The sequence below is a fragment of the Vulpes vulpes genome, chromosome 16 (genome assembly GCF_048418805.1).
Source record: "Vulpes vulpes isolate BD-2025 chromosome 16, VulVul3, whole genome shotgun sequence".
Lineage (NCBI taxonomy): Eukaryota > Metazoa > Chordata > Mammalia > Carnivora > Canidae > Vulpes > Vulpes vulpes.
The window spans coordinates 29507401-29520987 of record NC_132795.1 but is presented as its reverse complement, the minus strand read 5'-3'; the positions used below and the strand labels follow the sequence as shown (position 1 = coordinate 29520987).

The 13587-nt window shown below is 43.7% G+C and overlaps 1 protein-coding gene and 1 pseudogene across 3 annotated transcripts in view; one reads left to right on the top strand and one right to left on the bottom strand.

The window, feature by feature from the left end:
* LOC112922818 (ribonucleoside-diphosphate reductase subunit M2 pseudogene) overlaps positions 1–9700 on the bottom strand; it is a 112989-nt pseudogene extending 103289 nt beyond the window's left edge.
* Positions 9511–13587, top strand: part of GLS (glutaminase) — a 74972-nt gene continuing 70895 nt past the window's right edge. The window contains exon 1 of one of the 3 annotated variants that reach the window (XM_072742886.1): positions 9511–10084. In XM_072742886.1, coding sequence (XP_072598987.1) covers positions 9699–10084 — 386 coding nt within the window. In that variant the 5' untranslated portion in view covers positions 9511–9698. The remainder of the gene's footprint in view (positions 10085–13587) is intronic. The other 2 variants (XM_072742887.1, XM_026002648.2) reach the window with 2 other exon arrangements.

Here is a 13587-nt window from a genome sequence, read left to right as displayed (position 1 = left end):
AAGAACTGCTGGTCAGAAATGGCATTAATTTAAAAGGCATAAAACACGCTTATTTGAAGTCATGTATTCAAATATATTAGACATACACTTTTGGGTAAATGGTCATTTTATGGGCTGACCTTTATGTGTGCAGCTAATAGGATTGGCTTCTCTACGATCCAATGCTCTTTATCCCACCTTCCTCTCACCTCAAACTAGATAGAATAATTAGGATAGAATGTTTTGCTCTGGTAAAAATAGACCACAAATCACAGAAGCTTAAAATGACACTTTCTTTCTCTTACCCCAGAGACCAAGGTAGACAGAGGAGCCACCAGCTTTAAGTATTAACATTTATAGTGGCATAGGGAAAGAGACAGTAGAAGATCATGCATTGGCTTTTTAAGCTTATAACATTTTCCATGGCCAAAGCAAGTTGCATGGATACATCCAACTTTAAGGGAGCAGAGACATGCAATCCAACACAGGTGGATACTAGAAATATTTAGTAGAGAGTGCTAATACCACTTAGGATTACTTGTAATTCCCTGAACTTACCATTTAATGTATTTCTTTTCTGTTCTCGAAAGCATGCCCTTGTCAACCTTATGCACCTGGATTTTTACCTAGTAAATGCCACCTCCTTTTTAGAATATTTTGTAATCTCCCTGATAGAATTCATTTCTATATCATCTTTATCCATTGAATATACACATATATGTAATGTTTATAGCATCAAATATTAGATATATACATATATATCCACATCAAATATTATATATATATATCCAGACTAAGATATAGATAGATAGATAGATAGATAGATAGATAGATAGATAGATAGAGATACGGATATATTTGACAGAGTAAGAGAGAGAGAGTGCGCATAAGCAGAGTGGCAGACAGAGGGAGAGGGAGATGCAGGCTCCCTGCTGAGCAAGGAGCCGGATATGCAGCTCTCTATTCCAGGACCCAGGGATTATGACCTTTGCTGAAGGCAGATGCTTAACCAATTGAGCCACCCAGGCATCCTGGAGACTAATATATTTTAATTAGGAGTTTGTCTATCTGTCATCTACCTCTTCAAATCAAAAAACAATGCCTTCCTCATTCATCTCCATTTTAGCTCCCACAGTGGTGGTTGATGCAGGTACATAGTCACTAAAAAGAAGATGTCCATAAGGTCCTTCTGCAGTTTGAATTTTTTTTAAAGATTTTTATTTATTTATTCATGAAAGACACACACACACACACACACACACACACACACACAGAGGCAGAGACACAGGCAGAGGGAGAAGCAGGCTCCACACAGGGAGCCTGAAGCAGGCCTCGTTCCTGGGTCTCCAGGACCAGGCCCTGGGCTGAAGGTGGTATTAAACCACTGAGCCACTGGGCTGCCCTGCAGTTTGAATTTTTAATGAATTTTTTCTTCTTTGTGAAATACAATAGAGGAGTAATTTACTCAAGATTCAAATAAAATTGTGAAAGGTTCATTTTTTAAATATATTTCCCCTTATTTTCTAGTTAATAAACTCCTATATTATATTACATTAATTAACACTCAATTCAGTTATTTAAAATGATGTTATTTAAAATGATGGTGGAGATGTTGAAAGTTAAAAGATCTATATCTTTCTGTCTAGCTGGGAGATTGATGTACACAAATAATCAGAGTAATGCAATAAATATATTACCAAGCAAGCCTTGATAATGGAGAGGAAGAACCCTTTAACTCTGCTTAGAGGTTGGGGCGGGCTTCCCCACAGGAGATGACATTTGAGCTGAGTTCTTAGAAAAGGCAAGGGATATCCAGATGAGACTAGTAAGGGACAATGGTGGTGTAAAACCCATATCATCAAGAAATATGTGCTACTTTTAAAGCAACTCACTGAAATATTGAACTGATTATTTAACATTTCTGTGTCAATTTTCTCATGTGCACAATAAGATCATACCTACTTGCCAATCTCAAATGGCTGTTAAGAGGGTAACAACTGTTATGAGGATAAATGTGCAGTCATATGAGAAATTAGCATCATGAAGATGTAAGACGGAGACCTTGAGGGATCAGTGGAATTTGAATGGGTTGAGGGAAAGTGGCTTAGGAATACAAGATGGTAAGAATGATGTAAGCAGACTCCAAGGAGAAAAATCGGTTAGGTGAAGGAAAACTGGTAATTTCGGCAAGAATGGATGATAAAAAGTTAAGGCACAAACCCATAAGGCACAAGTACAGAAGTCTAGTTTAGACAAAAAACAAAGCTGGTTGCTTAATATGACTCAATATTTTTTTGTTGGGAGAGAAGGGAAGCAAATCTAGAGTTGCAGAAATGTCCAAACTGTGACAAGCTTTTTAATGCTCATTGTATCTCCAACTCCATCCTTTAAATCATGCAAGGCTGTTATATGTGGCCCTCAAACAATATGCAAACAGGTTAAACATAGATATATAATTTAGTGGGGCTAAAAAAATGAAAAAAGGGGATGTGATAAATTGTTACTCAAGGCAAAGAGAAAGACATAGAAAGAATCTTCTAGAGTGTGATTTTGAATCAATCATGATGTCTTTTTTTAAAATTTTTATTTATTTATGATAGTCACACACACAGAGAGAGAGAGAGAGAGAGAGGCAGAGACATAGGCAAAGGGAGAAGCAGGCTCCATGCACCGGGAGCCCGACGTGGGATTCGATCCCGGGTCTCCAGGATTGGGCCCTGGGCCAAGGCAGGCACTAAACTGCTGCGCCACCCAGGGATCCCAATCATGATGTCTTAATGGAAATCCAGATTCCAAATGATTTAAGTAATAAGGAAATGTATCATAAATGTATAATAAAGAGGGCAGGCATCAGAACTGGTTGCTCATGAATGTCAGTAGCTCATGAACGCCATGGAGACTCCAGACTCTTTCCACCTTTCCACTCTGTTGGCCTTGGTATGTTGGATTTGTCTTATGCAAGCTCCTCTTCTCAGTAGCAAGATAGCTGCAGCAGTTTCATGGGGAATGGAATTTCCATGGCTGGCTAGGACTAATCATGTGGAGTAGGATGTGTGCTGGGGAAGAAAGTTACATTGCTATCATTGCTATCAGGACAGGGATGGAAACATGGTGGCCCATGGGCCAAATTATTCTTGCAGATGTTTTGTTTAACTAGTATGGCGTTAAAGAAACTGAATGAGCTGCTTACTTTTATAAGTCAGAAGATTTTATTTTAAAAAGTCATATTTCTGTATTATCTTAAAGAATCCAAAGGTCTAGCTAACTGTGCCTGCATTCCACTTAGCTAAAGCTGGCCGGAGTACATTAGTTACTTCCCCTTTAGGCAGGATATTCCAATTGTAATTTACTGGAGCCTCATCATTCTCTAATACATTATATCATGGTCTGCTTTACTCAAGTTACCTACTAGCCTTTTACTACGGTGGGGGATTATTTTTAAGAGCTTTGTGATGCCTTTGTATCCATAAACATATCTCTTGTAGGCTTTTGTCCAAAGGCTCAAGAGAGCAGAAGACAAGGACCACATCTAGCTGGAGAGTGTCTTTGCCAACTCCACTGTATTAGTTGAGTGACTTTATTAACTTATAATTTCCATAGCCATAAAATTTAGCAACTGACAACTGTCCCCAGTAGGAATGTTATAAAGATAAATAGTTTAACTTCAGAGGAAGGAAGGATATATTTTTATTCATATTTTATTAATAGAAGAATTCCTTTCATATTTATGTTTGAGGTAGCCAAGAGCCAAAAATTTTTTTCTGTAAGGTTTTCAGTTAAATATTAGCCATTCTCATCTTTTGTAAAGTTTTAGTTCAAGGATATTGTCTGATGTTGCATTCTTCAAGTGTATTTACAGAATAGCTATATTACTTACTAGTTGTATCGCTCATCACTGATGAGTCAAAATTAAATAAAGTTGAAAAGGAATCATTAAAATGTGAAAATTGCATTTGTAATATTTTCTACAGTTATCATTGTTAGATAAAAGAAACAGCTTTCAACATTATAATAAAGCTTTTTCTCTTTAATTATAAAATATTTCAAACATAGAACAAGAGGGAGAATATAACAAACACCTGCATATCAACCGCCTGGCTACCATATTTCCTTCAAATTTTTAAAATTATTTTTAAAAAAATCAATCATTACAGATACGTGTGAAGCTCTCTGTGTACATCTCTTCAATCCCATTTCTCATTATAAATAACCAGAAATAATAGCCACTACAATGAATTTGATGTTTATCATTCCTATGCACATTTCAAACTTAAATGACACACATATAAATCTATAAATAATATATTTTTTCCATGATATACCAATTTTGCAACAATAGTATCCTAATATACATATTTGGCTGAAACTTGTTTTTTCTCAACATTGTTTTTGAGGCTTATCTTCTTTAATACATTATACTGTATTAATATTAAATAATGTATGTTACCGTTACATGTAAATATCACATTATTTTAATTCATTCTCCTACCGATACATATTTAGACTGTTTCTATAGAGAATTTTAAAAAAATATATTAATTTGTTGTACTATTGGGGGTGCATATGAATAAGGCTCTGCCTCAGAACATATCACATGGTATTGTTACTGTGAGAAGCAGCTTAATCACAAACCAAGCTTTCTTTTGTAGGGTTGCTTCTTTGGACTTATAATTAGACAGAGGGAATCACAGTAACTGGAAATGTCAGGTGCTTAAAAAGTATAAATATATTTGAAGGAATCAATGCTATATAAAAGATAAATACTGATTTCTTTTTACCCCAGAACATCAAAATACATTACTGTGGATTCTTATGGTTTAAAAAAAAAGTCTGAATTTTGTATTTAGCTCCATACTTCAGTGGAATTCAGTAATTGGTTTCTGGATTAGCAATATGATTTTACCATTTGGATGAGATAAATATACAAAGATCCAGGCTCATTTTTCTTTTTCAGAACTTAGAAAATGTGGCAAATTTCAGATGTTGAATCAACATTTGATTTCATAGCATAAAACCAACATATCACAATGGATATAAAGCTCATATTTCAAACCACTAATTTTCCCTAATTAAATCCAAATATATATGACAGATTGAAATATCACTCAAACATTTCCTACCTGAACTTTGATTTTAATCATCCTTGAAAGAGAATGCCTATTTTGATGGTCCCTTCAGTGATACTCAGCTTCTGCTGCTCTAGAGGTTGACTGCCTATCTTTTAGAGTTCTCAAATATTCTCTGTAATCCATATTAGTCTCATGGTGGCCAAATTGGATGATATATCAGTCAACCTAAGTTAAGTTATTCTATGGTAATAATCCCTAAAGTTGGATGATATATCAGTCAACCTAAGTTAAGTTATTCTATGGTAATAATCCCTAAATTGGAATTACTTACAGGAAGGTTTCTTTCTCTTCATGTTATTTGTCAATCACAGTCATCTTCAACTTTGTTTCATCATTCTGGGACAAGGTGATGGGGCATCCCCTCTTTGGGACATGCCATTCTTGTCACACAAGGAAAAGAGAGATGTTAGAGCTAAGTGATGACTATTAAAGTTCCTGTCCAATGTAGCACATATCACTTCCTTTCATATTTCACTGAACAAATCAAGGCAAAAGGCCAAGCCTGCCAGACAGTTGGGTTGGAGGTAAAGTCTTCCCATTGGAAGGGACATAAGTATTTGGGAACAGTAATTTGATTTACCACAGAGGTTTTTTTCATTCTCAAGAAAGTATCCTTTTGATTGACTTGGAATATTTATAAAATATTATTTTTTAGATTTTTACTGAGTATACAAGCAAAACTTTCTTATCTCTGAGATGGGGTTTAGTCCATTTTCATATTCTCTATTATGTTACAAAAAATAAGAATTAAAATTACTTTGAAAAATCAATAAATATCTAGATAACCCATCCATATAATTGTGATCTAAGTATAACCAATATTAACTTTATAGATTCAACTAATTTAAATCTTTACCATATCACTACAAATGACAGAAAATAACTGATTACCACCTCACTCTTGTTCCAGCCAACAGGGGACCCACATGAGAAAAGAATTTCATGTAATTAGTATTTTGGATGAGACCATTAAAGTAGTCTCTTCAAATCTGATGAAAATCTGTCTTACCATTTTTGTGTGATATCACAAAGAAAAGAGGCTTAATTTACATAGGTGGCAAATAATAGATTTTTAGATTTAATTATATAGACACGTACATTTTCTTTTCAATCCAGCAATTCTTCTTTCTGTAGTACTTAAAAAAATTTATTTGTAAATAGCTGGTACCTTGGGCAGTGAGTCCAACTTTGCTTAATCTTATTGTCTTTGCAGCAGCCTATTTCTATTTTAAGATACTTTGGTAATTACTGGTTTGTTTTCTAAAAATGGAGCAAATGATCCCATTTCGGGGAGCTAGCTTCCTCTTAAATGGTATTTTATGATTAGATGGTTTAAAACAATTCTGTCTGGCTTTTCAATAACAGATGTGGCAACTAATGACATTGTACAACAAAATTTATTCACTAATGGAATAATAACAATAATATTTATAGTTAGTACTTATAAAATGCTACTGGTATTGTTCTAAGTGGTGTACATGTATTGCTTTATTTAATCTTAACGACCCTGTGAGATATGATATTAATATTATCCCCATTGTATAGCTGAAGGATCTATAATACTTCAATACAGATCTAAATTCAGCTTTAGAATATAAGTCATATTTGACAGGGTTTATCAGCAAGACTAGGAAGTTGGCCAGCTAAAGCAGGAAACCAACAGAAGAAAGGGAAGTAGTAGCAGAAGCTGTTTAGAGGTTTCTTGAATCTTACTCTAATCTCTTAATAGAAGAATTTCAAACAAACAAACAAACAAAAAACTTAATTCTTTTCAGCTGTTAGGCAAAGGAGAATTATTCTCTACTTACCTTTAGGTCAACAAATAATAACCTCTTAGATTTTGTGAAAGGCAAAATCTGGAACTTATACATAGGTTACATTATGATTTTGAAACATTAGCCTTTTTTAATCTTCAAAGGAACACCGGAACATAGGAATTGTTCTTCTAGTTAGAACAGAAACAAAGTGCATAAATTCCAGTTTTTCCTTTGGATGGTTCATTACCTTCCCAATGGCTATGGAACCACTACCTCTTGGGGGATGGCTGCACTTATCTAGTAGCAAAGAGAAAGTCTATGAGTAGCTCTGACAATCCAACCACCTGTTCATCTGGAGACCCATTTTTCTATTTGTGGATGTTTTGGTGGACTGCTGTGTGGGTGTAAAATGTTTTTATAGGCATAGATTTTGTTTTATATAATGATATAATTTAACATGTAAATGATTAATCTAATGGAAATAATAATTATTATTTTAATATAATAATAATTTTATATTATTATTAATTATTAATCAATTAACTCCAATTCATGGTTACCCAGTTGTCTTTGATTAAAAAACATAACAAGATTAAAAACAATAAAGAATCAAATGAAAGTATGAATGAGTCACATTTTAATTTTATTTATAGTAGTTTTAAATTGCTGTCTGTAACTTTTTCATGGTTTTCGCAAAGAGGGAATTAAATTTCATCAGACTCTAAGTTCTTCTAAATATTAGGAGTAACGTGTCCATTTTTATCAGCTCATCTCTGAAAGTAGACACTGTAGAAAACAATTACTAAGTTTGCTTTCCATGTTTGTTAAGTATACTCTAAAGTTTTAAACTTTTTAACATTAGAAAGCAATTTCATAGGAAAATTAGAGAAACTAAGAGAAAAACCAGAAGGAAAATAATAACTGGATTTGTCAACAGCTTCGAGGTGGTTGAGAGAAGGGAGACAATCAAAACGGATATATCCAGTTATAGCTAAGAGGTCACACAACATTCAGGTGTATGCCATTGGCAAGTCCGATGGAAAGGCTAGGCATGGCTGTGTTTGTCACCTTTCCTTCAGAAGTTTGTGTTCCTTTTCCTGAATATATTATTGCTTAACTCTTCAAATTTTAGTGACAGGTGACAAGTAGTAATAAAAGTCCTCCAGGTAATTCCCAGTTGTTTTGACTTCTTTTCTTAAAGGTAATTAAGTAAAAAAAAAAAAAAAAAAAAAAAAAAAAAAAAAATTAAGGTAATTAAGTAAAAAAAAATAAAAATTTTTTTAAAAAGGTAATTAAGTGATTTATGCATCATTATTTTTTCCAGGTTCCTTCCGGTTAAAGAGCAGACCAAAAATTTTAAACATGGCAAGACTGTGACACGCCAAAGGTCACATAACCTGTAGGTACAGCCAGATTTCCTACTAATTCAGTGCTGTATTTTAAGGTTCACTACACCACTGAATCCGGCGATCAGGGAATGACACTTGCCACACACACACACACACCCTTCCTGTCTCTTAAAAATCATCCCATCACCGTTTGGGGATCCAGGCATCTAAATGTGATTCTTTCAAGAAATCTTCCAAACACGTTTTGTCGTGGAGCCGGATTCGAGGCAGGCCCGGGGAGGGGGGGAAACTCAGTTCATGACCTTCCGCAGGCCCAACGGGGTGAGTGGCGGCCTGGTAGCAGGCCGAGACGACTTAGAGACCCGGTGTTCAGAGGCTCCCTAAGAGGATGGAGCAGGGCAGCCCAGGTGGCTCAGCGGTTTAGCGCCGCCTGCAGCCCGGGGTCCTATCTTAGAGACCCGGGATCTTAGAGACCCGGGATCGAGTCCCGCGTCCGGCTCCCTGCATGGAGCCCGCTTCTCCCTCTGCCTGGGTCTCTGCCTCTCTCTCTGCATGAATAAATAAATAAAACCCTTAAGAAAAAGAGGATGAAGCAGCTTTTAAGATAGAAAACTTTCTGCGATTCTGCGTCAGGGACTCATTGCCGTGCAGAAGTCTCGAGACGCTAGTGTACAGAAAAAAAAAATAATAATAATTGTTTTTAAAAGGGAAGCAGCCGCGCTGTGGCATTTCTGCCGGCCTCGCCCGATCCCCAGCCCTCCCGATGGCTAAGTCGCATAGCTCAAAGGATTTCGCTCATTTTTTCCAAAACACTTCACATCTGGGGAGGGGCCAAGCATGGAAAGTTTCAAGCAAACGTAACATTTGTGAGGGAGACGAGGCTCCTCGGCGCCGCCGTCCCGGGCCCGCGGCCATCGGAGGTGCTGCAGCCCGGCCCCGCCGCGCTCCGCCCGCCCCGCCGCCCGCGGGCCCCGCACCGCAGCCGCCGCACCCCGCCACGGTCGCGCCCCCGGGGCCCCGGCTCCGAACGGCGCAGCCTCGCGGCCGCCGCGGCCACACCCCGCCCGGCTCCCACGCCCCGCACGTCACCAGGCCCAGCCCCCGCCCCCGCCCGCCTCCTGACGCAGCGGCGCCCAGGGAACTTGACCGCGGCGGCAGCCAATCAGAGGCGGGGTCGAGGATCCCAGCCAATAGGAGCGGGCGGAGGGGGAGGGCGCGCGCGTCCTCCCGCCCCCCCAGCGGGCGAGCGCGGAATGTCTCGGGCCCTCCCCTGCGCTTCAGCCTCAGTGCGGAGTCGGCGGCGGCGGCGGCTGGAGCAGCAGCAGCGGCGGGAGGAGCGGCGGCGGCGGCGGCGGCGGCGGCGGCGGCGGCGGCGGGGACCGCGGGACCGGAACCGAGACCACACCCACGTCGCCGCTCGCGTCGTCTCCTGCGCTCTAGGCGGCCGGCGGCCCCCGAGCATCCTCCGCTGCCGAGCCGGCGGCATGATGCGGCTGCGGGGCTCGGCGATGCTGCGAGACCTGCTCCTGCGGCCTCCCGCCGCCGCCTGCGCCGCCCTGAGGCGGCCACAGCCGCTCGCCGCGCAGTGCCGGCGTGCCCGGGGCGGGGGCCCGGCGGCCGCGCGGCTGCTCCCGCGGTGGGGCGGGGGCGCGGGCGGGCGGCCGGCGGGGCCCCCCGCGCGCGGCCTGTCGGGCTCCCCGTCGGAGATCCTGCAGGAGCTGGGCAAGGGCGGCCCGCAGCCCCCGCAGCCCCCGCAGCCCGGGGCGTCGCCGCCCGCCGCGCCGTCGGCCCCCGGCCCCCAGGACGGCCCCGGGGAGGCGGACGCGTTCGGCAACAGCGAGGGCAAGGAGCTCGTGGCCTCGGGCGAAAAGTGAGTGTCCCCGCGGGGCGGACGGCGGCCCCGCTCGGCGCCGCGGCGGGCGGGATGGGAGCGCGGCTTCGCGGCGGAGGAAGAAAGGGATGCCGGGGCCTGCGCGACGCGCGCCATGTGCGGAGCCGCCCCGCCCGCCGGGCCCCGCGGCCCTTCCCCTCCCCCGCCTGCCTCCGTGATGCTGCCGGACGGGGCCCGCGCTCCCCCTGCGGACGGCCGGGCGGCTCGCCCCGAGCGGGAAGTGCGGGGGCTGCGGCGGCGGCGGGAACCGTCTCCGCTGCGCCGCGAGGCTCCGGCCCGCGGAGCGTGTCCTGTGATGGAGGCGGGCGCCCTCCTCGAGGCGTGGCAGCCGCGGGCCTTCCCGACTGAGCCGCGGCCCCCCGGGGACCGCCTGGGGCATCGGGGCGGCTTCCCTCGGGAGGCGGCGGACGCCGCGGGAGCGACACTCGCGGGAGGTGCTTCCTGTCGCGTCGGTCGGGGCCTCAGCCCGGGGCCCCGGAGCTGCGGGACGCGACCGCCACGGCCGGTGTTCGGGAGTCGCCCTCGGGCGCCGCGGGGGTCCGGCGCTTGAGCGCCCGCCTTGGGCCCGGGGCGTGACCCGGGATCGAGTCCCCATCGGGGTCCCCGCAGCGAGCCTGCTTCTCCCTCCGTCTGGGCCTCTGCCTCCCTCTCCTTGTCTCTCATGAATGAATAAAATCTTAAAAAAAAAAAAAAAAAAAAAAAAAGTCGCCCTCAAAGGGCTGTATTCTCTCGATGACGCCTTCCAGTCGGTGTCTCTGCACTGGCTTTGCCGTCCCCCCTTTTCACTTTTTTTTTTTTTTTATCACATAGGAAACAGCCTTTGTGATTTACGTGTCTCCCAGAAATTTCTAGCTCCTTTGCCCTTGAATAAGAAATCCTCTCCTAGCAATCACTTTGAAATACTTGAGCTCATGCTAATAACAAGGATGTGTTAAAAAATAAAAATAAAAAAAGAGGTTCTGTACTGTACCCTAACCAGCGAAGAAAACGGGTCTAGAAAAGGGCGTCCTTCAAGAAGGAGTATTTGCTCAGATGCCCTGGGCTTTTGAATGACCAATAAGCTAATGTTGTTTACGTTCAAAGGAGTTTATTCTTCTGCCACTGAAATTTGGAGTAATAGCTAGACTGGCTCAGGAGCCATCCGGGTACATGAGAATCCTGAGGGCTTTCAGTCCACGATTTAAAGAGTCCAGGCCGCATAAAGTTGAAGAGCACTGGCCTCGAGATTGCCAACAATTTTTTAAGTCTTGTTAAAGATGCTATTTCCTGAGTGCTCTGGTTTCCAAATGTAGCTTTCCTCCTCTGACTCCTTTTTGCTTCTGTGCGGTAAACATTTCCCTCGTTCTGAGAGGTCAGGTTCAGTTGATCCTGTTATCCTTTCTAATGCTCAGCTTCCGAAGCATAGTTCATCCCTCCGTCAGCAAGCCATCTGGAATGCCAGGACTCAGGACTCTGCCAGGTTTTATGGAGGATTATTAAAAGAAATAACCATGTGATGTAATTAAATGAATTGACATTTTACAAAAGGCTTAGGACAATATTTGATATGTGTTAAACGCTACCTATCTGTTAAATAACCTGGCAACGAAATTGGTCTCTGAATTTTAGGCTCACACGTGAGAAATTTGCTTTCCTGCTTTACTTGTTCTATTTTTTTACCCTTACCATATTATATTCTGGAAAGAGCCAGTTACCTACGTATCTTTTTCCTGTAGTCACATTGTTTGAACCAGCGTCATCCTAGGCATGAACCAGCGTCATCCTAGGCTATGCCATCTTGTCCTCCCCTCCCCTCCCCTCCCCTCCCCTCCCCTCCCCTCCCCTCCCCTCCCCTCCCCTCCCCTCCCCTCCCCTCCCCTCCCCTCCCCTCCCCTCCCCTCCCCTCCCCTCCCCTCCCCTCCCCTCCCCTCCCCTCCCCTCCCCTCCCCTCCCCTCCCCTCCCCTCCCCTCCCCTCCCCTCCCCTCCCCTCCCCTCCCCTCCCCTCCCCTCCCCTCCCCTCCCCTCCCCTCCCCTCCCCTCCCCTCCCCTCCCCTCCCCTCCCCTCCCCTCCCCTCCCCTCCCCTCCCCTCCCCTCCCCTCCCCTCCCCTCCCCTCCCCTCCCCTCCCCTCCCCTCCCCTCCCCTCCCCTCCCCTCCCCTCCCCTCCCCTCCCCTCCCCTCCCCTCCCCTCCCCTCCCCTCCCCTCCCCTCCCCTCCCCTCCCCTCCCCTCCCCTCCCCTCCCCTCCCCTCCCCTCCCCTCCCCTCCCCTCCCCTCCCCTCCCCTCCCCTCCCCTCCCCTCCCCTCCCCTCCCCTCCCCTCCCCTCCCCTCCCCTCCTCTTCTCTTCTCTTCTCTTCTCTTCTCTTCTCTTCTCTTCTTCATGAGAGGCAGAGAAACAGGCTGAGGGAGAAGCAGGCTCCATCCCGGAACTCCAGGATCACACCCTTGGCTGAAGGCAGGCGCTACACCGCTGAGCTACTGGACTCTCTCTTTACAGTCAAGAGAGCTTGACTCTCTTCTTTTTTAAAATTGTTCTCTTTGCTTCCCTGGCTCTTTTTTGGGATTGTTCATTGAGTAAACTGTGAGGCTAAAAGCCTTAGCTTCTTTCCCACTTGTCTGCCTTCTCAACAGCATGTGCCTTCTCTCAGCTTTGACTCTTATGGTGATATGTGATCTTTTATCCAGATTCTTTTCTCATATTTATCTCTACACGTTTGATGACCCAAATTTAAAATCTGTATCCCCATAGTCATTTTTCTGTCCCATTTCAATCTATTTTGTATACTGTTTTGAAGTTAATTCTAGAGTTCAATTTCAAACTACTATTCTTCTTCCAGAATACCAATACAGATTGGAAAGAGCACTATATCAAAATCACAAACCATGCTGTAGCATTCAGTATTCTTGATTAACCTTTATGCCAAGTGCTTGCCCAACATGGACATTTTATACACTTCTCCATCAAGCATGCCATGCTTTCATTTCTGTAAAGCTCAGAAATGTGTATTCTCTCTTAGTGAGTCCCTGAAAAGGACTAGCAGGTGGGGATGAGGGACATTTTTGTTACCTTTTGCTTGGGCCTATGACAGAAAGGACTAGGCTGGGAAAACATCAGCACATGTGGGCTCTTTAGTAAGCAGGTAATTTACACAGAGTACAGTATTGACATTAGAGGATAAAGTATTCATTAAAACAACAAGATCATTTTTCCCCTATCAGATTGGGAGATGTTAGGTTAAATGATGCGGAGGATGTGGGCAATAGGAACTCTTACATTGCTAGTGGGTGTATAAATTAGTTCAGCTAATTTTGAAGGGTGGTTTGATGGTATCTGTCAAAAACTGCATATCCATGATGCAGTCAGTAATTGAATGTTGGCTCATCTACACAAAGTCCTGGCACTTAAAAATATATTTTAAATTAAATGTGCATAATTAAAGACCTATCAAGGGGCTCCTGGATGGCTCAGTGGGTTAAGCATCTGCCTTTTGCTCAGGTCATGA